This window comes from Mirounga angustirostris, unplaced genomic scaffold (genome assembly GCF_029215605.1).
Source record: "Mirounga angustirostris isolate CCGP_5_RB_7025 unplaced genomic scaffold, mMirAng1.0.hap1 SCAF_10, whole genome shotgun sequence".
Taxonomy (NCBI): domain Eukaryota; kingdom Metazoa; phylum Chordata; class Mammalia; order Carnivora; family Phocidae; genus Mirounga; species Mirounga angustirostris.
Genome location: NW_026991718.1, coordinates 109207503 through 109233031, shown reverse-complemented (window position 1 = coordinate 109233031; position 25529 = coordinate 109207503). Strand labels below are relative to the sequence as shown.

The following is a 25529-nucleotide window of genomic DNA, read 5'->3' as shown; positions in this document are numbered from 1 at the left end:
CCAAAGGATCACATGCCGCACGCATGGGGTGGGTACATGGAGCTTAGGGCCGGGCAGCCCTCTGTGCTTGCTATCAACTCTTAGAGTGATGTCCCAGGCCTAGAGGACACTGTCCCCCTTTGCTACCCATCCCTACCCACACCATGAACATGCTTGTCCCCATGCCCACCTACCGGGGAGCATCACCCTGGTCCTCCCCTCCCCCCACCCATGCACCAGGGTACCCACCCCCCCACGCGGGCAGCCGGCCAGCCTTGGGAGGCTCAGTGTTGCCAGTTCCACGTGGACGATGCCAGCCCCCTTGGGGCTGCATTTGTCAGGTGACCTAGGGCATCGAGCATTCCTGCTGCCCCCTCACAGGTTTGCCTCTTCTATTGGAGTTGGAGTCCTGGTCTTTTTTTGTTGTTGGGTTTGCAGGAATTCTTAGCGTATCTAGATGTGAGTCCTTTTCAGTTTAGAGGTAGCAGATGTCTTCTCATCTGCGCCCTTGGTCTCTGGTGTGTTGGGGAAGCCAAAGTCCTGTAAGGTAGGTCATGGGACCTCTGGCCAACCACCAAGTGACCAAGCCAGGAACACAGCCCCTTCTCCCTTCCATCGAACCAATCCCCACATCCTGGCCTCCGAGTCTTCCACTTCTGTTCAGCACCACTATGCGTGCCTTGGTGCGGGGTGCAGCCCCTGCCCCACCCCACACAGGGCGTTCGTCACCACAGTGGCTCTGAGCTCCGTGAGCCCAGGCCCAGGGCTGCCAGACCCGCTCGTCTTTCCTCCACCAGCCGTGGCTCGGCACCGGCCCCAAGCCCTCTCCTCCGGGCCGTTGCACATGCTCTTCCCAGAACAACACCTCCCCTGCAAGCTTTCCTGGCAACCCCGCAGCGCCAGGGCCTCCTGGATCTTCCCCAGCCCCCTGTTGGGCCAACATCCACGGTGTGGGGCTGGAGGTGACAGCCTGTGGCACTCAACAAACCCTGGTCCTTTTTATTCCGCCTCCCCTTTACATCCGACTCGTATTCTCTGGTGGCCCTGAGGCTGGGGCAGGGCAGGACAGCAGAGATGGAAGCGTAGAAACAGGAGTTTTATTCTCTAGGGTGCATACAGCAAGTTCCTTACACAATCAAGGAAATGGTTTCTCTTTCAGACATCTGACTCTTTTATCAAAAGAAAATCCGTCCTGCTTAGTCCTACTCTGGACAGAAGTTGCCCTGAGCAGTGTTACTGACCCAAGCGAAAGGCTAATGGGGACAGGGATGGGCACCTACCGTGGAACACCCACCCCCCTTCCTATGCCTAGATGCCCTAGGCCTGATGGGACAGCTGGGACGGGGTGCAGCACAGAGCCCCACCCCAGAGGACACCCATACCTCCCCCCCGCATGGCCGCAGAGTCAGCCTGGGCAGAGCCAGAGAGACGAGTGAAGGGGATATGGCCGGGGCCTGCACGTCAGGGCCCCAGTCAGTGCTCAGCATCCATGGCGTCCAAATATTTGGCTTCAATGATTCGGGGCAGCAGGTTGTAGCTGGGCGGAGGGAGAGCAGACCTCAAGGTGAGCACTGGGTCGGAGAGCAAGAGGCAGAGGGCACCCCCCACCCCCTGCCGCCGCGGCCCGCCCGCCCGTACCGGATGGGGATCATGGCAATCATGATGAGGGGGAAGATCATCTTCATGTAGGGCAGGCTGCTCATGCCGAAGGCACATAAGAGCAGAAGCTGCAGGACCTGCAGGCCCGTGAAGTAGTGGATCTTCCTCTGCGGCACCCTCCGGACGTAGTGGGTGGGCGGGTACGAGGTCTGCGGGCGGCAGGGACCCGCTGTGGGCAGGCCTGGAGCCGTGACCCGCCCCACAGCCCTCACTCTCAGGGCCGGACACTCACCTGGTCCTTGAGCAGCAGGGCCACGCGCTCGAAGAGCTGGTTGCCGTCGATGGAGGTGAGCGCGATGTAGAGGAAGAGGCCGTAGAGCACGGGCTTGGGGATCCACTGCAGCGGGAAGGGTAGCAGCAGGAGGGAAAAGCCCACCAGGATGCTGGCGCCCAGTGTGGTCAGCCGCGTCTCCTTCACATTCACGATCCTGCATGGTCCCAGGGCACCAGCTCACCTCCGGCCCTGGTCCATGGGGCCGGGTCCCCCCTCGGCTCACATGGGGCTCCCCGGGCTCGCTCCCTGCCTGGGTCCCATGTGGCCCAGGGCCCCCCCCCACCTCAGGGCCCACATGACTTGCCTCAGGTCTCAAGGGACCCGGCCCGCACTCACGTCTCATAAATGTGCCCGTTCTCCACACGCTCCTCCACCAAAGCCAGGGCCCGCACGTGCAGCGGGGAGTGGGGGTAGGCAGCGTGGATCCAGGGCAGCCCAAACAGAGACAGCCCGCTGTTGATGACGGCGATGAGCAGGAGGTCCCAGTGGTAGGCAGTGCCCTTCACCAGCCTGCAGCAGACGGGGGCACGTGTGGCCGGATCCCCGAGGCCCCTTGCAGGATCGGGCGCACGCTCAGCCCTCCCCTGCCCAGCCCTGCACACCTGTTCTCTGGGGCATTCGCCAAGGCAGCCACCAAGTTCTGCTCGATGAAGAAGAGCAAGGAGAGCAGGAAGCCCAGGCCCATGGCGCTGGCGATGGCCCCCAGGGACAGGGAGTGCATCTCGGCCACCTCAAAGAGGCTCTTGCTGGGGTTGTAGCGGAACTGGCTCACTGCAGCAGGTACAGGCCCCTGCTCCAGCCTGCGACCCTCGAGGGGTGACCCCACCCCACCGCACCCCCTGCCAGACCCCAACTCACTCTTGATTTCCCGGAAGCCGTAGGAGGAGATGAGGGAGAAGGTGAGCACCGAGATGGGCAAGGCGCAGTCTGACAGGATCTCCCGCATGCAGGGGTGCAGGTAGGGGCTGGGGACACAGGTGGGTGTATCAGTGCGGCCTGGGGCTTGTGCCTCCTTCCCCTCGCCCGTAGGCCGCCCTCACCTCTTCTTGAACTGGTAGAGGGTGTAGCTCAGCCACAGTGTGCCCAGCATGATGAGGAGGCTGAGCACGGCGGTCTCCCGGCCCGGGTGCTCGGCATGGTGGCTCATGGAGGTCAGCTGGGGCGGGCGGGTCAGGAGGCTGGTGTTGAGGGCAGTGTGGAGGCTGGTGTTGAGGCTGGTGCCGAGGCCCAGCAGGCTCACCAGGGAAGTGCTGTCTGTATAATAGTTCCCGAAGTCGTGGTCATAGTAGTACTTCTGGAAGACTGTGGATACAGGTCAGCAGGCCTCAGCCATCCGAGCTCGAGGAGGCTGAGGACCAGCTCCCTCCTGGATGCGGGGGAGAGGGGGCCCCCGAGGGGAGAAAGGGCTTCTGGGGGGGACAGGGAAGGGAGAGGGCCGCCTTTCTTTGTCAGCCAGGAGGGCCCCCACTGACCTGCTTGTCCACCCACCGCCCCGATCTCTGACAGTGCCTCACACCTGGCCCCGTGCCTCTGATCCTGCCTGGGTCAGCCCTGTCACCCTCCAGCACCTGGCACTGCTGCTCTCTGCTGGTCACAGCTCCCGAGAGCACCCTGGACCGTGGAAGGAGCCTTAGCTTGCATGCTGCTTGGCGGCCCTGGCCACAGCCCATAGTCCCCCAGCTCAGCTCAGTTTCCCCTGCAGCAGGCAGCCACTGGCTAGACACTCACTTTTGACCATGCCCTTGACAGCATCCAGCATGAAGGTGATGGAAATGAAGAGGGCAATGATCTCTTCTGTCGACCTGCCGGGGGGGGCGGGAGGGGTGTCATGCCTCATCAAATGGGGGTGAACCGTCAGGGGGCTGGGCAGCGGGGGTGGGGGGGAAGGCTTCCCTGAGCCTCTGCACAGCCCCCAACCTCCTCCTGCCATGAAGCCCAGGGTCCCACGCTTCTCTCTTGGGGCAGTGATACGCTGGGGGCACCGCAGCCACTTTGGGGTTACAGGGCCTCGGAGGCCGGCATGGAGGCTGACCCAGATCCCCGGCCTTGGTCTCCCTCCTGCTTGAGGGTCCCAGCAGCTTGGGGAAGGCCCTGTCACCTCTTGAAGAGACGCATGACCAGACTGAGGTTGAAGAGGGCATAAAGTGCGAGAAAGAAACTGTTCCACAGGCCCGTCCACGCGTAGAAGGTGTTGAAGTCCAGATCGTAGTCACCACAGATGCCACAGATTACTGCAGGCAGCAGGACGAGGGGGCTGGTCAGGGCTGGGCTGGGGCCGGGGACCACGGGAGCCACCCCCCACCGCCAGTGCCGCGGCACCTTGGATGTAGAGGGCCAGGGGCGCAGTGGTCAGCAGCACCACGAGCGGCTGCCCTGAGAAGAGAGCGTACAGGAGGCCTCCGATGCTCTGCCCCGCCATGGTCTTCTGCACATCTGAGGAGGTGGGGGGGGCGGTCAGGGGGTGCCACAGCCCTGGGCCTCCCGCCCCGCCCCCACCAGCCTCCCGCCCCTGCCTCACCGATGGCCCCGTTCGTGTTCTCATCGTTGAGGGACCCAAAAGCGATGGTGGGCAGGAGGCAGGTGAAGTAGAGGAACAGGGTGGTGGTGATGTATTTGCCCACAGCCTTGTTTTTCCCAATAATGCCTAGCGATGGGACAGGACAGGAAGTTTGCTAGGGATGCAGGACAGGCCCATGTGTTGTCCTGGGACCGAAGCCACAGGCTGAGCTCCGGCGGGGGTGGGGGACCATAGGGCCACGTACCGTCTGTGAAGTCCAGTGGGTACACGGGAAACCTGCGGGCAATGTCCTCCCGGATGCCCTTCCCCACAGGGAGAAAGTCCTTGTGCTTCAGGGGCTGGGGAAGGGGACAGATGTCTGTCAGCTCTGCAGCCCATAGCTTATGTGTCACCGCAGCCGCCCAGGCCTGCCTCCCCGCCGTACCTGTGCGGGTCTGTGTCTGCAGATGGAGTTCATGTTGTAGCCCTTGGCGCCAAGGGCTGGGCACTGGCTCACCACGGTGAGCAGCTGTCTCTGATGCACCAGGGCCTCCTTGAATTCCTCCTCCGTGCGGGTGTTCAGGAGCTTCTGGCGGAAGGTGATGTCCAAGAACATGGTGGCGAACGTGCGCCCCACCTCCGCGGCAGTCTTGGTGCTTTTCTGGGGGCAGAAGAAATCACACCTGCAGTTCCTGGAGAGTTGGGGGATCCCCCGCCCTGCCCATCACCGATAGTCCCAGGCACAGGGCAGGTGCCCCCCACTGTGAAGTGGCAGCAAGTTTTGTCCCCCAAGGGTCAAGCATTAGTGGAGTCGGCCAGGATTCCCGCCAGGTCAGCAGATCACCAGAACCACCATCAAGTCTCCGAATCTCCTTAATAAACTCATGAGTTCTTATAAACTGAGGTACTGGTATTGTCCCAAGGAACACAAACCTGCATCATCGTGGATAATGAGATCACAATGATGGACACAAATCTTCCCCAGCTCCGCTCCCCTAGCTGTATTCCCAACCGTCTGCCGGTTTATTTGATTTTCTGAGGGGCTCCAGGCCTGTCAAGCCTTCTCCCTCTTGCCTGACCAAAGTCAACTCTGTCCATGAACTCCGGGCCCAGCCTCCCTCACGGCAACCCCTTCGTGCTGCCCAGAGCCGTCGTCCCAGGCCCGTCCCGCCCACGCTTTGCTTTCCTGTTCGCTCTAGAACAGGCTCGCTCTCCAGAGGAGGAGCCAGGTGTTGGGCTGGTTGGCGCTTGTCACCAGGCAGGAGTCCAGCCACTCGGCCCTTGGGATGCTGCCCCTTCCACGGCTCTGGCCGCCTCACCAGCTGTCACTCCCTCTGCCCGACACGCAGCCCACTTCCGCTCTCCCCAGCGCTGTAACCTCCCCAGGAGGGACATTCCCCTCAGAGCCTGCTTTGCCTAAGGGGGCAGAATCGTCAAGAAGCTAGTGGAAGTTTAAGCATGAAGGCCCTTCTCAGGCCTGGGGAGAGGCCTTCGCTATTTTCTATTTATGATTTTGAAATCCGTTTCCTTCGAAGAAGACTCCCCAGACCATATTAGCTTCAGCCCCCACACGGGCAAGATGTGCCCCTGACCAGGGGGTACATGGCCCAGGCAGAATTGGGGATCCCCGGCCAGCAAATCATAGAGCCAGCCACCTGCAAGAAGGATCGGGGTTGGGGTAGACTGATGAAAAGCCCCCACGTTGGAATACTAATTTTAACAAGTATCTCTTTTCAGCCAAGAAGGAAATACCACTTTTTGGGCAACCTCGGGGGAAATTAGGGCTTGATGAGGACCTAGCAAGGATGCTTCAGGGAGACGTGGGGGGCAGATCTGAAGGACAGCGTGAGCACGAGGCCCTCGGGCCCGGACTGTGGGATCCCCCAGCACATGGAGCAGATGCTCCCAGGGAGAGGGCCAAGTAACCTGGGACCTTCCTTCTCAGGAAACGGAGCCACCCCCAGACCCCTACTCACCATCTTGGGCGGGGCCAGCACCAGGATGACGAACCGCACCTCACATGAATTCTCCCCCCAGTTCTGTGGGCGAACCAGACGGCTGATGCACACATGTCGCTTCAGCAGGGCCTTGGAGGTGCAGCTGCCAGGGGCGGGGAGGGCACACGGTGCATGGTTGCCACCCTGGGAGCTGGGCTCCCCCTCCCCCGGAACCCCTGACTTTGACCCCCCAGTGACCTCTGATGGGAGTGCTCACACCTTCCACCCCCAAACTGGGTGGGCCAGCTGTCACTGGGGAGGACAACGTGGTGGCCTGGCAACTCACATGATGCAGATCCAGGACTGCTGGTATTGCACCCCCGTGACCGTGGCAGTGACCCCTTGGATGGTATCTGACAGCAGGTGGGCTGAGGGCAGAGCGAAGGAGGTCAGAGGGCCCGCCAGCCCACCTCCCTGAGCTCCCGTGCTCCACTGGGGAGCCGGGCCCCACCTTTCCCCTCTGTGGGGGCCCCGGCATCGGTGAAGAGCATGGCCATGAACAGGTCCAAGTTGCAGTCAGGCTCAGTGTTGTGGGGGTCGTGGGCTAAGCGGCACAGCATGGCACGCAGCACGTCATCCAGCGAGGTAGCCGTCTCGTTCAGGATGATGCTGGCCCGGGCCAGGAAGCCATCTAGGTCCCGGTGTGCCCGGATCTCTTCCTCAAAGTTCTTTAGCTTCAGGTACTGTGGGGACCGCACACACAGAAGCACACAGGCCCGTGAGGGAGATCCGCGGTCATGGCCTGGGACCCTCCTCCGTGGTGCGCCCCGGCTGCCCCGGCCCCTGCCCACCAGGACCAGCACCCCTTCCGAGAGGGACGGCCCAGCCTGGCTGGCCCCCACGGCCGGGTCGAGGGCTAGCGGGAGATATCTGTGCGGTGTGAGCTACCCCAGGGAAGCAGCCACCTCCACCCCCAGTGGGTGGCCCAGGAGCAAAGGTGTCCTGTCCCGCTGACGGGCCACTCACCTTGCGGGAGGTGTGTAGGAGCCCACAGCCGCCAGGCGATTCACTCTCGGCTAGGGAAAAGTGGGAGGGCTCAGGGGGCCACCCCACCTCGTCGGGACTCTCTTGGTGGCGTGGGGCCGTGTCTGCCCAGCCCCCAGTCCCCTGCCCGCCCCCCCCCAGCCTGTCCCTGCTGCAACCCCCATACCAGCCTGGGTGGGCTGCACCTCGAGGTTGACGTTGACAAAAAAACGGATGCTCTCGCCAGACACGATGGAGGAGTTGACCGTGTCGAAGGCCTCATCCCCCAGGCTCTCCTCACGGGTTTCAGAGGCATCATCCATTTCACACTTGAGGTAGCCTAGAGACCCAACCACCACCGAGAGAGACCCCCCCCAAAGAGGACCCGGTTGTCAGTGCTACACACCAGAGGGAGGAACTCCAAGCCCAAGGAGCAGGGGCGCCCCTGGGCTGTCCCCCTTGGTGCACTCAGTGAGTGGTGAGGGAGGCCTCTTGTAGGCCAGGAAGGAAGCCTCAGGCCCAGGTGGGCCGAATGTCTAGTCCCAGCCCAGCCCCAATCAGAGTATGGCAGCCAGCTGGCAGCCCCCACCCAACGGCTTTCTCCAACATTCTTCAGCTGCAGGAACCAGGGCCCTGCACTGTTCCGACCCATGTGTAGCCTCTCAGCTACAGAAAAATATGGTCATTCCACAACCCTGGGCCCGGTAGGTGGTTCAATGATGAGTTAAGACTGGCCTCTGCCCTCCCCGAGCCCCCAGATTACAGGACCCAGACCTGCCGGGCTCCCTAGCTGGGACCCAAGGGAAGCCAGAACTACTGTGGCGTCCGGGCCCCTCCCCACCTTACTGGCACAGGGTTTCAGAGTGCTTCCTTTCTGGGAGGGCATGGGGGGTGAAGCATCAAGGCTGACAGACTCGGTCCAGACAGCAGACAAGGCCCAGGAAGTAAGGGAGCCAGAGATACAGTCAGGGACTGAGAGGGGGGACCCAATGGCAGGCAGGAGGAGTGTCGTGGCACCTTGGGACTCCCTCTCTGAGCGGAGCCTTTCTCTGGGTGGGCCTTAGTTCCTCCATCGGCTCCCAGCCCCAGCGCCCCTCCTCTAGAGGAAGCCTTCCTGGTGACATGCAAATGTTCCACCCTTGCTGGGGCTCCTCGCGAGCTCTGGGATGGCAGTTTGGGCCAGGCCTGCTACCCTCATCCTGACCCCCGGTTCCGCCAGGCCCGGTCCCACTCCCGACCTCTGATGGGCCGTCCTCAGGCCAGCAGGCCGACACCCCAGGCAAGCCAGTGCTATGCTCCAAGCAGAGGGCCTCCCTCCCCAGAGGGCCTTCTTCCAGGCTCCACAGAAGCTTCCTCTTGCGGCTGGTCCTCCTAGGGCCCTGCCGGCACCCCTTCCTGACTGTCCTGCGGGTCCCTATGGTTCACCACCTGGGAGTGCTCCCAGGAAAGGGGCTCCTGGAGCCCAGACCCCCAAGGATGCCTGACAAACACCTGTGCAGGGCCGGGGACAGGTCAGCAGCACGCCTAAACCTGCCAGCCAGTGACTCACCCTGACTCACTTCCACTCTAGCCCGCCACTTTCCTCTGCACACCCCAGGCCCCATTCCCCCAGTGTGCTGTGCTCAGCCTGGGCCCTTTCAGGCAGGAGGTGCTGGGTCTGCACTGCAGAGTCCCGAGTCAAAAGATGTCCTTCCCATTTTTGTCATGGAGCTCATGTCCATGAAAAACCCCTTCCTCCCCAGTCCCCACCTGCCCTAGCCTCCCTTCCGTCACCCCCACCAGCACCTGGGCACTGCCCTTCACACTGCCCCCTTCTCCCCTACTCTGGGCTCTACCTAGGACCTGCCCAGCTGATGCGACCAGGTCCCTGCAATGCTCCTAGGAGGCCATGTCCCCACGTCCATCCTGTAAGCCCAACCACACACCTAACCCACCTGCCAACAGCCTGGCCCCTGCAGTCACCAGGCCCTGGGGGCCCTGGGTCAGAGCCTATCACCACTCTGTCCAAGCACCATCCCACTGAACACCCCTCAGATGGTCAGGCCAGGCCCCAGGTCTGGGCACAGGAGATCCCCGAGACACAGAGAGGGGGAGAGCTGGTCTGGAGCAAGCAGGAGAGCTGAAGCGGGGAAAGGTCCGGTTACATGGCTTTAGAGGGACAATGGCAGCCCCCTCCCTCGCTGGGCTGGGCAGGGACTGAGGGATGTGGGCATATACGACATGGCCTAAAGGCTGGCCCAGTAACCAGAGCATTCTAACGCAAACCAAGGCAGGTCACCAGATGGTCCACAGAGCCCAGGAGAGGGAACTGCCTGCCCTCACAGGACCACGGGAGCGACCTGTCCGTGTCCGCCCCTGACCATACCACCACCTCCTGGACGGGAAGCTCTAAAGGCATCCCAGCACCAGCAGAGGCCCCCAGATGGGCGGTCAATGCCATGGGTACTCAGCTGGAGGGACCAGGACCAGGTCCCCTAGAGACTTTTGACCAAGGAGCTCTCTCCACACACACCCCCAGAGGTACTCACCTGCATCCTCAAGGTACCCGTTCTGCGACATGTTAGAGGAGTACTCTGTAAGGAAAGCCCAAGAATTGTTACCAGCTCCACCAACCAGCCCCGGACAGTCTCCTGTGCCCAGCTGCTCCCCACCCGACACCCACCATGCTGACGCCTTCTTATCCTTCCCAGGTACCCAATACAGGCCAACCTGGGGGGAATAAGAGCAGGGGCGCACTAGGCAGGGGCCCCCTACGGAGCCAGAGGAAGCCGAGCCTGTCACTCTTCAGCCAATCTGCTACGGTCTGCCCAAGTGGGAAAGGGCCAAGTGGGGTGGGGGGGAGACGTTCCCAGCACCGTTTCCTCCAGGAGTTATTAACAGTACCCGTGCAGTACCGTGGACTGTGTTATTCAGCACCAGCCGCCAGGGCTGGAGGGAGGGGGCCCGTCCCTCCACCCTCCATGTAGTGGCCGGCCTCCCTGGCCTCCCTCTCTCGCTGTTTCGTTGCCAAGCCCAGCACCTGGGCTGGGGGCCTCCTGCCCGCACATAGCGCCTCTCACTCTCACATCGGTCCCTGGGGCCATCAACACCCATCACATGTGCAGTCGCCCCCAACCGCACGCGCCCGGGGTCACAGGGGGCCGACTTGGCAACCGCCTCCTCCCCTCGGTGCCACCCGCGTCCCGGGCCTCCTGGGAGGCGGAGCCGTTGGTCCTCCCGGGAGAAGGCGAGGGGGGCGGGGAGGGGTTGGGGAGCGGGGAGCGCCGGGCGCGCTCACCCGGCCGGGCCCCGGATCGTCCCGACTGTTTGTGCCGCTCCGTGCGAGGAAGGAAGCGACAGGAGGGGCCGCGTGCACGAGAGGAAAGCGCCTCCAGACTCGGAGACCCTGGGGGTCGGGGGGCAGGATGCGGACGGACGCGCGGGACGGGAGCCCGGGCTGCATCCAGAGGGGAGGGGCGGGGGCGGTAAAGCTAGCATCCGAGGCTGCAGGGATGGACAGAGGACGAGGGTGACGAGGGTCCGGAAGGGTGGGGGTGGTGCACACCTTACTCTCATCCCGGGCGCCCCACGTGCAGGTAAATAAATGGCCGTACAAACCCCAGGCTGGCCCTCAGGCGTCAGGGCCGCGAGGTAAAGGCTGCTGCGGCCTCGCAGGGGGCAGTCGGAGGCCCCCGGATCTCTAAGAGTGGGCAGGCTTCTCCGCAGCGCGGGGACGAGAAGGTGTCCCGGCAGAACGTAGCATGAGGCGGCAGCGTACCCGTGCTAAGGACCCCACAGATCTGTCCCAACCACTTCCACGCCCCACTCCTCCACTGGCTACCGCATTTCAAGTCGGCGAGAGGGCATTATTAAATCGAGCACGCAGTGTCCACGAGGCTCCCTGGGCCTCCCGCCGCCACCCTCGTACTCCCCCGGCCTTCCCTCCCTCTCCGCCGAACTCACACCTGACCCCAGGCCTGGGAAGCTTCCACGACCCCCTCGCCCACCGTGGCCTGGGGCCTCTGCAGGCCGGCGGCAGCCGCGTTCCCCCCGGTGCTCCGACGGCTCCGCGACCCCGCCTAGCACCCCTTCGCTGCGGAGAACGGACGGCCCTCCCGCCGCGTCCCCGCCGCGCCTGCCGACTTAGGCACCCACCGCATGGCTGGAGATGGAACATGCGCCGGGTGGCCGCAGCCATGGCCCCGGCGATCGGCCGCCAGACGGCTGCACAGATGCGCGCACAGCCGGGCTCCTCACCCCCCGATCTCCGGGACCCCGAGCTTGGCGATTGGGGCGGGCCAGCGGCCGGAGCCGGCGACACACCCCCGCGCCGCGCCTGGGTCCTAATGCCGCTCGACGCCCCGCCCCGGTGCCGCCCTGGGCGGGGTCCCGTCCGCCCGCCCGGCGCCCTCACCCGCGCTCCTGTCGGTCCCGAGCAGGCTGCTCCCGGGAGCCCGGGGCGACTCCGCCAGAACGTGTAGGTCGGGCTCCTACGCGCCCGCGTGCCCGCCCAGGCGTCGCCGGATTAGGGGCTGGGCGGGGCTGGGAAGTTTCTGGGAAGAAGCTCGACGGGCCCAAGGACCCACGAAGTTGTGCCTCTGCGGCGGGTAGCCGGAGGACTCGCCGAGCGTCAGCTTTATGCGCGCTGCAGGCCCCCCGCCCTCGGCTCGGCAGGGGGCCTCGGCAAGGCCCAGCCTGCCAGCTGCCCCGCCCCCTCCATTCATCCCAGTTGCTCGAGTGGTAAACTCTTCTTCTCCTCCTCCAGGAAGCACGCCCCGACTAACTAGATGGGCCGGCGCGCGTTCCCTGGGCTACGCCCTAGTGCGCGGAGCCAGCGGCGCTCCCGGCTCGGCGGCGTCGGGTTTGCTCGCTGTGCGCCTCGAGGTTTCTCTTCTGGCCTCTGTGCGCCCCCGGCTTTCTCTTGGGTCAAGGTCTTGGCTCGCGGCTTCTTTCCTTCCCAAGGTAGCCCGGCCGCCCGGTTTTCCTTCCCGAACAGGGGGGAGCCCGACCCGGGGACGTGCATTCGCCAGCGCCTGGTCTTCTGCGAATCGAGAGAGAGAGAGGGAGAGAGAGAGAGAGAGAGAGAGAGAGCGCGAGCGCGTTTAGTGTAGGGAGGCGGTGTTGCGCGCAGGCAGGCCCGCGTCCACTACGACCGGTCAGGCAAATCCAGCCCATGCGATGAACCCCTGGCCTGACCCTCGGTGTCTTCTCAGCAAACGATTCCACGGCCCTTGAGCCCCAGTTGGACTCAGGAACTCTCCCCACCAGTGTTAACCCCCACCCCTCCACACTCTGGCTCCCAGCCCTAAGACTAGCAGCGATCCCGCCCTAACCTCCTGCTGGGAAGGAGTCCTCAGCCACTGTCCCCCAGGCCTGGAAGAGGGCGGGCTGGGCAAGCAGAGGGCGAGCCCACCTCCGCGGAGGCGTTGCTCTGCAGCCCCCAAGGGCTCCTGGTGCGTTGGGGGAGCCCTGTACACAGACCGGGTGAGCTCGGCTATCGGTTTCCACTCCCGGCAAGATAGTGCATTGGGAGGGAAGCCATGGGGGCATCCTTCTGCAGATGAACGGCCCGGCAGTCGGGAGGGCTCTGAGCACGCTACTCCTTACTACCAGAGGAGATGCCGCAGAAGATATCTACCAGACTCAGAGGACTAGCTGGGGGCTGGCTGCATGTTCTCTGTGGGGCTCAGCAGGGCCTGGAAGGAGACACACAGGGTCTTCCTGGGGAAACCCTGCACTCCACCCTTGGGATCTTCCTTAGATATCCTCTAGCTAGACCCTCAGACCATTTCATAGACTTCCAGAGGCCCCAGGAGGGGGGTTGAGGAGGAGCTGAAGGACAGACAGGCTACCAGAAAGCAAGGTTGGATAGGGTGGGTGGTACCAGGGCTGGACCCCTAGAAAAGCTACCTATTTTGCCGCCCGCCTCTCACATCTGGGAATGCCTAGGCTTCTGCATCTGTCTTCCTGTGTCAGCACCAGTTCCCAAACACCCAGACCTTCCAACCCGCCTTCCAGGAAGCCACCCTGGATTCGAGGGGCAGCCTCCTCCCTCATCTGGGACCCCACCGCTTAGCCCACAGGGAAGGCCTCCCCGCAGTGGTGGATGGACCTGACTCTCAAAGGAACTGCCACTGAGCCCTTCCCTGCTTCCTGCCATCTGCCCCTGCAGGTTCTGTTCCCCTAGTTGCCCTGGAGGGAGCCCCAGAACTCCGCAGACCACCCCCCCCAACACAAGAAGCTGTTTCCTTTGGCTCTCCCACCCACCACCTGCCTTCTGTGCATTAGAGGCCGAGGGCAAATAGAGGTGCCCCAGGTATCCCTGCCTGTGCCCCATTGGGTCCTTACACGGGCAGGCAGTTAGGGATCCAGACATAGGTACACACAGTTCGTCTCATTCCCCTTCCTTGGGCTCCCTTTATTGGGCTGTGGACCTGAGTGCTGGGTTCCACAAGGCACTTAATGGCTTTCCAAAGGAGTTTCAACTCAGTTTCCCCTGTAAGCCTCTTAGGCTTATAGATTGTAGAACCTGGAGTGAGAAGTAACTCTGTATATCTCATTCAAAAACACAAATTAGAGGACGCCTGGCTGGCTCAGCAGGTGGAGCATGTGACTCTTGATCTCAGGGTTGTAAGTTCGAGTTCCATGTTGGGTGTAGAGATTACTTAAAAATGAAATCTTTACAAAAATAAGAATAAAAACACAAAAAACCACTTCCTTGAACTCCCTTCCTCCTCCAGGAACCATCCAATTCCTCAGCGGTGCTTTCAGACATTTCTCCAGACTTTTCTCTGCAACTCTATCTCCACACCCTCTCTTACTCTTCAACCCCCCTCATATGTCTTTTGTCCCCGCTCCGGCACTGAAACTGCCTCAGCTCTTTTGCCAGGCCCTCCCCCCTCCCCTGGCAGGGCCCAGCACCACCCTCCCCCTCCTCCTCTGTCGGAGCTGGACCCACGGCTCTCTTGCAGTCACAGCCAACAATCAGATTGCGTGACTCCTGTCACTGAGCTCCGGACCCGACACGCCGCAAGTCCTTCCTCCCTCCCCCCAGCCTGGATGGCTAATAGGCAATTCTCAGCAAATCCAGGCAAAACAGAGCTTCCAAGTCCACCATCCACCTGGCTGCTCCGGACCGGGAGTCGCCCCAGTGCATCCACGTTGGATCCATGAGCAAATTTTGTTGGGTTTACCTTCAGAACAGAGCACAGTTTTGCCCCCTTTCACCTCCAGCCTGGTCCACCATCTGGCCTTCTGACTTGCCCCCACCCCTATCCATTCTCCATCACCAACGGCTTCTCCTGGTGTTTAGAAACAAACAAACGAACAAACAAACAAACACAGCAAAGCCATCTCCCTGCTGTGGGTGCCTGGAAGGGGTGTCTGCAGCCCTTACCACTGCTCACTTCATCCTTCGGCTCTGGTGGGGGAGGCCGTCCCCGCTCCCACCATCCATAGTAGTTGCTGTTTCCTTCCCTCACAGACCCCCGTGGCCCCTCGCTGCAGCATGGCCTTCTTCATCCTCAGTTTGCTGCCTGGGCCCCATCTCCCGGGCCAGACTACGAGCTCCCTGAGAGCAAGGCTGTGTGTCTTTCCCCAGCACAGCACCCAGCGCAGTAGGTGCTCAACGAACCTGTGACAAGTGGAAAGCACAACGAACCTGTGACAAGTGGAAAGCACAACTGATGTCTCCACATATGGTTCCCAGGGGCTTTCAAGCCAGTGAAGCCCTCTATCCTCCACTGCCACTCTGGTTTTCCAGCTGCACCTAATGGGGGACCCGATTCCCTAGGTTCCCTCCCTCTCACCCCAAACTACTCGGTTGTGGAACCAAATCCTTTTATTTCTACTTCAGGTGGGCCCCATCCTTCCACCTTCCCCTTCCTTGGACCTTTGGCAAGCATGGCTTCCCACACCTTGCAGCCATCAGGCTTCCCTCGAGTCGGCTCGGGTTTTATAAGCCTCTTGGGGCTTCTGCTGCCTTGAGCAGGCTTCACAGCCCCTCAGAGCCCCTCACCATCCTGGGAGGAGAGATGCTGTTCCCACGTTATCCCTCTAGTGCTGCTGGTGGGCTGGGGGAGGGAACAGGGCCTCCACTGACCCTCCTCTCCTGGGGGACATCTCCAAGCCCCATAGATGGGGGGGGCCTTATGGTACCCCTCTCCGAGTTGCTGTGTATCCACACTGAAAGATCCAGGCTCCTAGGAGGGCAGGAATCCCTGTGGAGGGCCAACAAGGACCTGCTCCCCTTAGAAGGACATCTCTTTTGTGCCACCCCCTGCCCCCATCAACTCACAGTCACAGTCTAGAGGTTGAAGTGGAGTCTTTTTAGCTAGAAAATTCCATGAAGTTTTGGTTATCAAATCATCTTTCTTCTTCCTGTTGTCCTTATTTTGCTATTATTTGTACATTCATCCAGGCATGAAACTTCTGAGTAAATATGTAAAGTTTCTTAAAAACTTGGAGCTGTGTGAGGAAAAAAAAATAAACTTCTCTATTGGTACAGTAAAAGCAGTAGTAATTGTAGGATAAGATGGACATATATTCACATTTTATTTGATTAGTTTTTAAAAACAGATTTATAGTCATTTATTGGTTTAACATAAAATGTATTAATCCTGATACATTTTTTTTTTTTAACCAAATTATTTTGGCTGGTCACTTTAGCAATGCAGGAGCCTGGGAAAAACAGGAATAATTTGTGGATAAATTTATTTTTCTCCAAATTTTTTGATAATGAAACAAAAATGTTTTTGGAATTCTTTCATAACATTGGGTTTTTTCCACTTGGTTTTTTCCACTTCTACCTGAAGGTCACCCCCTCGCTCTTGTCTAATTAGTCATTTTGACTTGTCAATTGTTCCTTCAAAATCACTCTCCATTTAGTCCTCTTCTCATTCCCAGCAATGTGGAGCAGCGGTCCACCCCCACATTACAGTCTATATGATCTTTCTTATTTAGGGGAAAAAAAAATGATTTTCAAAACAGGCTCCCATGGAACACTGGTGTCCCTGAGTGTGCTGAGGCACTAGAGAGCCAAAAAATAGTGGTCTTTTCTCAGTCTGCAGGGGGAAATGGTCCTACTGCATGGAATGTTTTTGATTAAAACATTTCCCCCCCTTGGTTAAAAATCAGTACCACCACAACAGAACAACTTTGTGTTCGCTATCACTTGTACTAGAAGAGACTAGCAGAAAGCAAAATTTAAAAAGATCAAGTATATATCTGATTTTAACAGAAAAGCTCAGAAACGGTCTGCCATGCTGGTCTAGGGGGGCAAGCCCTTTTTTGGGGGACTGAGATTCACCAGTGGACCTGATTTGGGGGGGCCCTTGGAAATGCACAATGGCCCTTGGCCAGGCCAGTCAGAATATTCCTGACCATTGTGACTGGTTCGGGGATGGCAATGTGACCTCAGACTTCGGTGCTGCCTTTGGAGAAGGCTGGGTCTTCCCTTTGGGGTGTTGGGGCTGTTGGCAGCATAAAGGAAGCTCACTGCCAGGGAAGAGGGAGGCCACCAAGTACGGAGTGAAGGCTCTGATGACACTGGAGCTGGTACCACCCTAGACTCTTCTTACAGCAACCAAGCCATTCCCTTTCTATCATGGGCTGGCAGGGGGGCATATTGTCATGTTTCCTCTGGGCATGACTGTTTCCTAGATTGTATGATAGAAACGAACACATAATTACTTCTCCATGCTCCTGAGAGAGCTCTGTGATACTCAGCAGCTCTACCCGAGACCCTCTGCTCCAAGTCACTTCCCATCAATCAGCCAGGATTCCCTGATTCTGAGGCTCCTGCTCTGTCAAGCATGCCCTCAGCTTTCAGTAGTCCAGTGGCCCTACTGTGGGCTCCAGGTGGGGACAGGCCTCCTCCCCAGCCCCAGGCTTCCTGGCCTCTAAGTCCTCCTGGCCCTCAAAGATCATTGCCTCCAGGAGCCCTTCCACATAGTGTCAACCCCATCTCCCTGACAATTGTGAGGCTAATCCCTAAGCCCTGGTGGCTTCCCAGGAATGCAAAGCACAGGAGCTCCCTCAAGGTTCAAATCCGGCCCTGCAGGACTGGGAGGCGTGAGACTCTGGGGAAAGGGGTTGTGAGGAAGGGGATGCTTCTGCCACCCCCTCTCCCAATTCTCTGGGCCCCTCACATGCAGTTTTGCCTTGGTTTGTACATGACTCATTGAGCACACAGAACCTCCAAACCCAAGACCACCTTCCCTGCCATCTGAGGGAGGCTGCTTCCTCCCTGTTGGGCCAGCTCTCCATCTTCCCAGCAGGGCACTTCCCTTGTCCGGAGCCCCTGCCTTGAGAGCGGGACAGAAAGCAGGGTCTCTGTGAAAGCGCAGCACCTCCTTGGCAATCAGCTCTTGCCCTGCATTGCCCACGGCCCCAGCCAGGCCCCCCACCGCACGCAGAGAGAGGCGCTGGTGACCACTCCACTAGAGCTGCGGGCCTTTGGGCGGCCTCTCCCTGGGAGAGGTGGATATTAAACTTCACAGTCAAAACCCAGAGGCGCCTGGCAGGTTCCAGGGGCCCCAGGCTCCCTGGGTAGGGTAGCGCCAGAGGGGCGTCTTGGAGGGACCTTGTGCCAGGGCAGTGGCTCTGACCCCTGGGCCAGACCCACCCTCTTTGTTTTCAGTCGTTCCCATTTGTAAAGTGGCAGCAAGGGCCACCTCACGGAGCTTTGGCTGGAGTTACATGAGCCGACCAGCTTGTCAAGCACCCTGCTGAACAGATAGCTGGCTTCCTCAAGCCCCTCTTCGGGTTCTGGGAGTCCTGAGAGTGCCCATCCCCATGCAGGGTGGTCTCGTGAACTTTACTCTCTGTTGGCCCTCTGGGGTCTGGGGATGGGGACGTGCACCCCAAGGACCTCTCTCCAGCTGCCCAGCAAAGTGCTTCCCCGGGAGGCCCAAGGAAGGGCCCTAGTTCCAGGGGGTGGGCCTTCCCAAGTCCCACCCGCCCCCTTGGGGCTGAGTCCACAGCAACAGGCAACTGCACCAGGTCCTGCTTGTTCAGTGAGAGTTTATTGGTCCTTAGCATGACATCTCAGTTACCAAGGTAAATTCACATACACGACTGCAGGTAAAAACATGTAAAATAATATAAAAATAAATTGAAGGCTACTTTTATATATTTACTGAATTAAGTAGTGTAATAAATACTATAATAAGCAAAAAGCTTCAATCACACAATTCAGTTTCACTGAAGTTACAGTAGTGTTTGTAAATATGAGTTTTAAAATTTAAGTTACAAATATTAAAGCACTGAAAAACTAGTATAAAAGTGAATTTTGGCACGTAAGTGAGCTCTTCTGTCATTAGTATTTGACAACCTGGGACAAGGAAGCCTTTTCTCACCTACTTTTTGAGGTATAACTATCCAACTAGGTCAGCGACACACTGGAATACTTAATAGTTTACAATCTTTGAGTTAACATTTCCCTTTTGAGAAGCCCAAAGAGCAACCCAGAGCTTATTACTGTGCAAAAATTCTCCAAAATCCTAATAGAATTTAGGAGGGAACTTTTTCTTGCGACCCACAGGGCCCAGGGTCCTGGCCTCAGGTCAGAGAGCCCCCAGGGCTCGGATGGGGCCAACCAGACTCCTTGCCAGCAGCCCCTTCCTAGGGTGATCCCTTTTCTCCAATTTCTGTCTCCTCCTTCCAATCAAAAAAAAAGGAAAAAAATCCCACATCAAAACGTAAAATAACCCATAACTTCAGCGACTTCAAATTATCACACTCACTCTGGGTGATATAAAACTGAAGCTGCTAATAGGAAAGTTGGCAAAAAGCACGTAAGCCCCTGGAGGACTTCTGCCTGTCCCTAAGGAACCTACTACACCTGATGTCTCTGCTGGGTCCCTGGCATCCACTCCAATGGTCAAAATCTACAACACAGTGTCATGGCCCTTCCTCTGGAGATAGCCTAAGACCCTGTCCCTCCTCCTGGAGCTCCCAGAGGAATCAAGTGGATATTAAACTTCACAGTCAAAACCCAGAGGCGCCTGGCAGGTTCCAGAAGGGGCAGTGCGGGGGGTGAGGAGCATCCTCCCTGCCTCAGTCCTCAAAGAGCTCACACAGCCAGTGTGCCTCTTTACCAGGAGCACAGCAAGTGCGCCCCAAGGAATGCCCTTTCGCCAGTGTGCCCCTTCACACTCCCGAGCAGGCTGAGGAGCGTCAACGGAGGCCTCAGCCAATTCTGCCTTTTTGGCTTTGGAACTTCTTAACGTTTTGACTTTTTTCAATCACAGTTTCATATTCAAGTTGAGGTAATCACAGTTTTCCCTCTAACAGCAGAGGAATTGGGGTAGTGGGGCAAGTTGGTGAGAGAGCATTTCTGTGGACAACGGTCAGAAACCAAGACCACCACGTAGTGCAGCCCCACGCAGTGGGAAGACCCGCTTCTATGTGCGGGCTCTGAACCCTTTTTAAAAACTCTTTTGTGCAGCCACCAGGAAATGGCTCGAGCTCCTCAATCTAGAGCTTTCATTTAAAAGTTCACAGCAACCCACCTGGAGTAAATGGCCTATGGTTCCCCTACCCCACCCACCCACCCCACTTCTCCCTTCTCTAAGGCTGCTCAAGGTTGAGTTTTTAAAAAGAGCTCAGTAGAGCTAAAAGAAGCTACAGTAACTCATTGCTTATTTCATCAATTGCACTTAAGATCTATGTTATTGATTCTGAAGCAGAGGCAGGCCCATTGTGGACCCCAGCCTCTGGCCCACCAGAAGTGAGGTGCTCCCAGACTTGGGCTCCACACCAGGGCCCTTGTCACCACCAGCTTTGGGAGTTGGGACTGGAGCACATGGGCCTTTTCAGAAGGCTTTCTTCATGCAAGATTTCTTATTTAGTGGTATTTTGAGTTTTGTTCATTTGGCTTCAAATACAGATTTTTTTCTAATACAAGTACATTTTGCTGACAAGCCCTTAACACCTGCTTTGCTACTTGCATGGAGGCCTCTGAGTGACCAGGCACACAGATCACATGTGCTCCATCCTTTCTCAGTCTCTCCTCTGTGCCAGGGGCTGTTCTCAAAAATCCCTCTACATTACTGGAAACTTTGCTGGTTTGTCTATGTGCTTCTTCCTAAGGCATGCAAAAAAAAATATGTGAAATTCAGAAAGCATTTACAATCTAGGCAGCTGAGGCGCTGAAGTCCTAACCGACATCACCCAAATATCAGTGTCTGTGACCTCCCCCCACCCCAAACTAATTCTGGAAGTCAGGCACCGGATCCATTTGTAATTCCCCTCTGCTTTACGGTCCAGCTGCAAACAAAGCCCCTGGAAGGAATTCTAAATTGGATATTGGAATTCTTTGAAATTCCCGGTCTACAGGAGCCAACAACAATGCTTGGGGACGTAAGTGTCCTGAAGTTTGTGGCTGCAAACCAAGCCTTCCCTGCTAAGGCTCAAGGGAGGGCTGGGTGCTGGAGAGTGAGCCCCTTCGGGGATGCCGCCCAAGTGGTCAGAGTCCTGGGCCTAAGACTAAGCGGTTGCAGGATGCTCCCCTCAAGAGTGAGGCAAAGCATCACCAGGGGGGCTGAAGCAGCAGGTCTGCTCTTGCCCCTGAATGAGGCAAACCAGAGTGATGCCAGGAGGGGAGCTCAAAACCAACCTCCAGGGAGACTGCTTGTATCAATTCAAAAGCCACATGCTTCTGGAAAGCAATATGCCTTTCCCCTCAGTTTAGTCTGTAAGGGACAGCTCCTCATCTGAGAACAGGCTGTTGATCTCAGCCCAAGCTGCTGGCTCTGTGGGTGGGGCTCGGGCAGGGCCCGGGGTGGTCCCCCCAGGACTGGGCCCAGGGCCAGCAGGGCCCGCTCCTTCAGTGCAAGGGGCCTAAGCAGAAGCCAGGCACTCCACTGGGGACAGGGCTCTCCTGGGACAGTGTCTGAGGCCCAACGCCTGTGGTGGCTTGGTCCCCCAGGCATGGCCACAGTTCAGGCAGCCAGGGTTCCTTCTGCTTGCCAACAGCTCCTCTGTGTAACAAATGATTCTCCCCACCGTCACAGTGCCTCAGGAGCCCAAAGGAGATACCCAGAGGTTCTGGGCTGCCAGCCCCACACACAGGGCAGTCCCTATCTGCTCATCCTCCATGAAGACCCCCCCCCCCCCCCATCAGTGGTGCAGGTGATGCTCCTCAGCGCTGTATAGAGATAAAGACAACATGCACTCAAGCCAGTACACAAAGGCCAAGAAGAACAAAGACAGCCCCTTTAGGGAGAGGCCTCTGGGAAAGCTCAGGTTAAGTAACCCCATTTTTAAACGTCCACCTCCAGGGTGGACGTTCTGCAGGATGTATGTCCCAGCCTTCCCCTAGGGCTTCTGCTCAAAGAGGTCATGATACTCCTGCTGTTCCAGCTCTCGGTTATACTTCTCAATTTCCCGGTTGGCTTCTTCCACGTAGTCATTCATGAACTGGTCCATGACTAGTATCTCATTAAGGAAGAGAGCCCAGGAGGACAAGGGAACCTGCCCAGGCCCAGAGGGATCTGTGGGCAGCTGAGGTGGGGGACACTCAAGTAGTAAAAGCCCAGCCCACACAAAGCCTACCTGCCGGGCTCTTTTTCTATACTGGCCGCACCCCAGCTACAGAGAATAAGCCAGGGTTGGCACAGGTTCCTTCATGAGGTCCTAGAGCTGAGCCCTTCGGCTTTCATGAGTACAGACTCCTGTCCACCTTCTCCCAGATTAACTACTGCAATCATGTCTAGTCTCCCACTTGTAAATTATGATCCCTGATGACCACAGGACGCAGGATGTCACCACAGCTACATTTAAACTACAACAGGTCTGTAGATGCTTCGGCAAATGAAGGCAAAATTAATTTTAATGATGTTAGAAGGCCCAAATGAAAAGTCTACCTCTGTGGCTTGCTGCGTGCTCTCAGAACACAGCCTGCTCTAGGAGGTGGGCCGCAGCGGCTCTAGCAAACACCCTCTTGACGATCAGGCTTCCCACACCCCCAACCTGGCCACCACAGATTCTAAGGATACGTGGGTGAAAATCAGTCTTGTCACCAAAAAAGTTGACAAACTGGGTGCCGTTGTAAAAGTAGCCTGCGGGCAGGGGGTCCAGGTGGCGTTTCACCTGTAGGAAAAAAGAGTCCTATTAAAAATATCTGACCACTTTTTATCATCTACTCATTCATTAAAAACAAATAAGCCTATGACCTTAGCAAGATAGCCCACTCTGCCCCATGGAAGGCTAGACATGCAAGGGAATGTCCTCCCTGCAGCAGTTCTCAAGTAGTGACTGATGGAGGTCCCCGAGCTCTCAGGGAGGAACTCTGGGAGCTTCTCATGGGATTAAGCTCCACTCGTCCTCAGTGGTACTGGTTTGGTAACATACCCTTTGTTAGCTGTCTCCCCTTCCTTCTCTCCCTTACTTTTCCCACTTCCCTGCTAGTGTCTCCTAGAATCACTTCCAAAATAAGCTATGTGCACTCAAATCCATGTTCAAGGTCTGCTTCTGGGGAACATACACTACAAGGACTGCCTTCTGAGGTACCCACAGTCTCCTCCCCAGGAGCACCCAGGGTTGCCCAGGACAGGAGCTGGATATGAAGGGACCTCCTCAAGTCCAAAGCAGAGGCTCCTAGGGTCCCACAGCCTCTCCCACCCACTCATTACTGGGAGAAGTGGCACAGCCTGTGCTGGGGCCTGGACTCTGTGTCCCTTGTAGCCTTTGCCCCCAAGCCCCTCAGGAAAAGGTCCCAGTGGGGGTCGGGACTGGGGCAGAGGCTGAGAGTCAGCCTGAAGGCTGAGGGGCTCATCAAAGAGCCTTTCATGGTGGTCCCAGGATTATATCCCCTGCTTATCGGCAGCTTCTAGATCTAGACAACTTTTCCTGGGCTCTGTTGCTTTATCTGTGGTTTATATCTAGCATGGAGGGATTGGAGGAGAAAGGACTTCTGTGGCCGCTTCAACAGTGTGTCAAAACAGGGCTCCATGTCACCCCTTCCTCTATCTCATGCCCAGGGCACACCAGAGGTCACTCTACCCTCTTCCTCTCAGGCTACAAGGTTGGAGGGTCTGAGGTTCCTCTTTACCCAGCTTCCCTCTGTGGCTTAAGAGGAGCAAGACCTTCAGCATGCCCTATAAATAGGCCCCTCACTCAGGGAATCCTAAAGGATGGAGCTGTGCCAGCCCAGAAGGATAGCCTTGGGGCTCTTAGGGGACTCACGTGGATATTCCTGATCTCCTGCTGGGTCAGCATTCCCCTGGTCTTCAGGGCTTTCCTCTGAGGCTTCTGTGCAGAGATGTAGGGAGGGAGGGGTCAGGTCCCAACACAGCTGATGGGAGTACATGGGCAGGTGAGGGCTCAGGGCTCTGGGGGCCAGTTACATGACTTAGATCCCAGTGGCAAGGAAAGAAAGCACAGCACTGTCATGGCCTGGACACAATATCCTGCCTGCCTGCCCCTCAAGGAGACCACTTACCACCACAGAACCCCGTGTGCCAGGGGAAACAAGCAGCAGAGGAAACACCAGTGCTTCGGCAAATAGCACGTTCCTGTCTCTGCAGATCCTCGACTCTAAGCCTCACCAGTGCCAGGTATGCAGACAAAGGGACAACATGAGGTCCCCTACTCAACCATTTAGGAGTTTATCCAGTTTATCTGAGAAAGACACAGCCTACCGGCAGCCATCCCTCAGTATAAAAGACAGGTTCCAACTAAGCATCTACAAAGGACCCAGGGCTCAGCCAACTCTATTTCCAGAGTTCTAAGTCAAGCTAAACCCCTGAGGCTGTGCTAAGAGACCTAGCACCCAACCTGCATCATATTAGAGGATTTTAACTCCAGTCTGGGTTTTATTTTTCTTTGCAGTACTGGGCTAAAGATGCTTACGTGCCTCTGTAGGCAAGCATCCTCTTCCCTTGAGACTCCCTGGGCTCACTGGTATCAATGCTTGAAATCTTGGTTTGCAAATGGCCATAAGCATATCTTTGTTGTTTCTCTTTTCTAGAGAGAGAACCCAAGTATAGAAGGATTCTGGGCTCAGAACACAGGACAGCCCCGAATTAGGTTCAGCTAAGAAAAGACATTTTGAGTTTAGACTGCCAGGCTGACCCAGGATCCACATGGAACCACCAGGTTTCACCCAGGTTCTAGTTAAGCCACCTAATAGCTGCAATTTGCCTTGGCAAAAGAATTAGAAATGGCTGTAAGAACAGGTCTGCCTTGAGGTTACCCTGAGTGGCTTCCTCCTACTTGTAAACCATCCCTGAAAGTGCTGGCTGAGCCTGTGAAGGGTGGACGAGGAGGGACGTCATGGGAGGGGCTTCTACCCCAAGGCCAGGAGCAGCTCTGAGGTGTGCTGGTCACATTTGGGCCAGAGGTGTCTGGGCTTTGGAAACCACCTGCTTGGCTGACTGCCGCAGCCAGTCCTTGACGCTTTCTTCCTTCAGGGAGCAGCCGATGAACACGAGGTAACACTCCTGCTGCCCGCTGCCTTCTTGAGATATGCTTCGGGAGTCAGGCGGTGGCGAGGGTCCCTCCAAAACAGGGACAATGCTCAAAGAATTGGCCAGAGTGTTATGGCAGACCTCCATGGCCTTCTCAGAGTCTGTAGGGAGAACACACGTAGTTCCTGAGCCCCAAAAGGATAAAGCTACACTAAGACTGTAACGTGCAGATAGTTGGGGACAGATTCTTGTGACATATGCAGGAGGGAGAACTGCCCTGATTGGTGTCAAGTTAGAAAGGATGACGTAAGAGAGGGAGGAGCAATGTAAATTTCTGGCTTGGCTGATTTGGTAATCAGGTGGATGTCACTAACCCAGAAGGGGACTACAAGAGGAGAGCCCCTAGCAGAGGCCTGAGAGGCCAAGGGAAGAGGGACTGTCAACATACAAGTGGTGCAGGAGGGTCACATTATAGGAACAGGAAAGCTAGGACTGGGTTTATAGACTGAGAAGCGGGGGGCTAGCACAGGAGACACAAGAAAAAGGCAAGGTCCCCCTAAAAAGCAGGATGAGAAAGGGTTCCAAAACAAAGAGAGGTTAACTTTGAATAAGAAAGGGGTCAAGAGAAGGTCTAAATTAAGACAAAAACAAGGTGAGAGGGAAGGGGGAGACATTGTGACCTCTGAAACAAGGAGGGGGCTGTCTTTCGGAGCCTGAGGGAAGCAGGCTTGAGTAAGGGGTCAAAGTTTCAGATTCAGGAACATAAATTA

The 25529-nt window shown here is 57.6% G+C and overlaps 2 protein-coding genes across 10 annotated transcripts in view; both read right to left on the bottom strand.

The window, feature by feature from the left end:
• Window positions 1-1062: 1062 nt before the first annotated feature.
• Window positions 1063-15782, bottom strand: SLC4A11 (solute carrier family 4 member 11). 7 transcript variants are annotated; one of them, XM_064572883.1, is made up of 22 exons: window positions 15645-15782; window positions 14745-14981; window positions 11763-12389; window positions 9898-9942; window positions 7557-7709; window positions 7373-7422; window positions 6858-7089; window positions 6693-6774; window positions 6386-6509; window positions 4855-5070; window positions 4675-4768; window positions 4431-4556; window positions 4232-4345; window positions 4011-4143; window positions 3641-3714; window positions 2953-3214; window positions 2771-2877; window positions 2515-2683; window positions 2249-2422; window positions 1871-2066; window positions 1618-1787; window positions 1063-1516 (listed from the first exon to the last, which is right to left on the bottom strand). In XM_064572883.1, the coding sequence occupies exons 4-22, from the start codon at window positions 9926-9928 to the stop codon at window positions 1453-1455; spliced, it is 2571 nt and encodes an 856-aa protein (XP_064428953.1). In that variant the 5' UTR covers window positions 9929-9942; window positions 11763-12389; window positions 14745-14981; window positions 15645-15782; the 3' UTR covers window positions 1063-1452. The 7 variants fall into 7 exon arrangements, with proteins under 7 accessions (XP_064428953.1, XP_064428955.1, XP_064428958.1 ...); XM_064572885.1 differs by lacking the exon at window positions 7373-7422; XM_064572888.1 differs by lacking the exon at window positions 7557-7709.
• Window positions 15783-18353: 2571 nt separating this feature from the next.
• DNAAF9 (dynein axonemal assembly factor 9) overlaps window positions 18354-25529 on the bottom strand; it is a 136641-nt gene continuing 129465 nt past the window's right edge. For all 3 annotated transcript variants that reach the window (XM_064572882.1, XM_064572881.1, XM_045885487.3), the window contains 4 exons: window positions 24715-24920; window positions 23537-23602; window positions 22348-22441; window positions 18354-21780 (listed from right to left, as the gene is read on the bottom strand). In XM_064572882.1, the coding sequence (XP_064428952.1) occupies window positions 21668-21780; window positions 22348-22441; window positions 23537-23602; window positions 24715-24920 (479 nt within the window). In that variant the 3' untranslated portion in view covers window positions 18354-21667. The remainder of the gene's footprint in view (window positions 21781-22347; window positions 22442-23536; window positions 23603-24714; window positions 24921-25529) is intronic.

Coding starts and splice junctions, on each gene's coding strand:
- SLC4A11 (XM_045885488.3), bottom strand. CDS start 11,546: ATGGCTGCGGCCACCCGGCGCATGTTCCATCTCCAGCCATGCG. Junction 5,071..6,385: donor TGCTGGCCCCGCCCAAGATG/GTGAGTAGGGGT, acceptor TTCTGCCCCCAG/AAAAGCACCAAGACTGCCGC. Junction 2,067..2,248: donor AACGGGCACATTTATGAGAC/GTGAGTGCGGGC, acceptor GGGACCATGCAG/GATCGTGAATGTGAAGGAGA.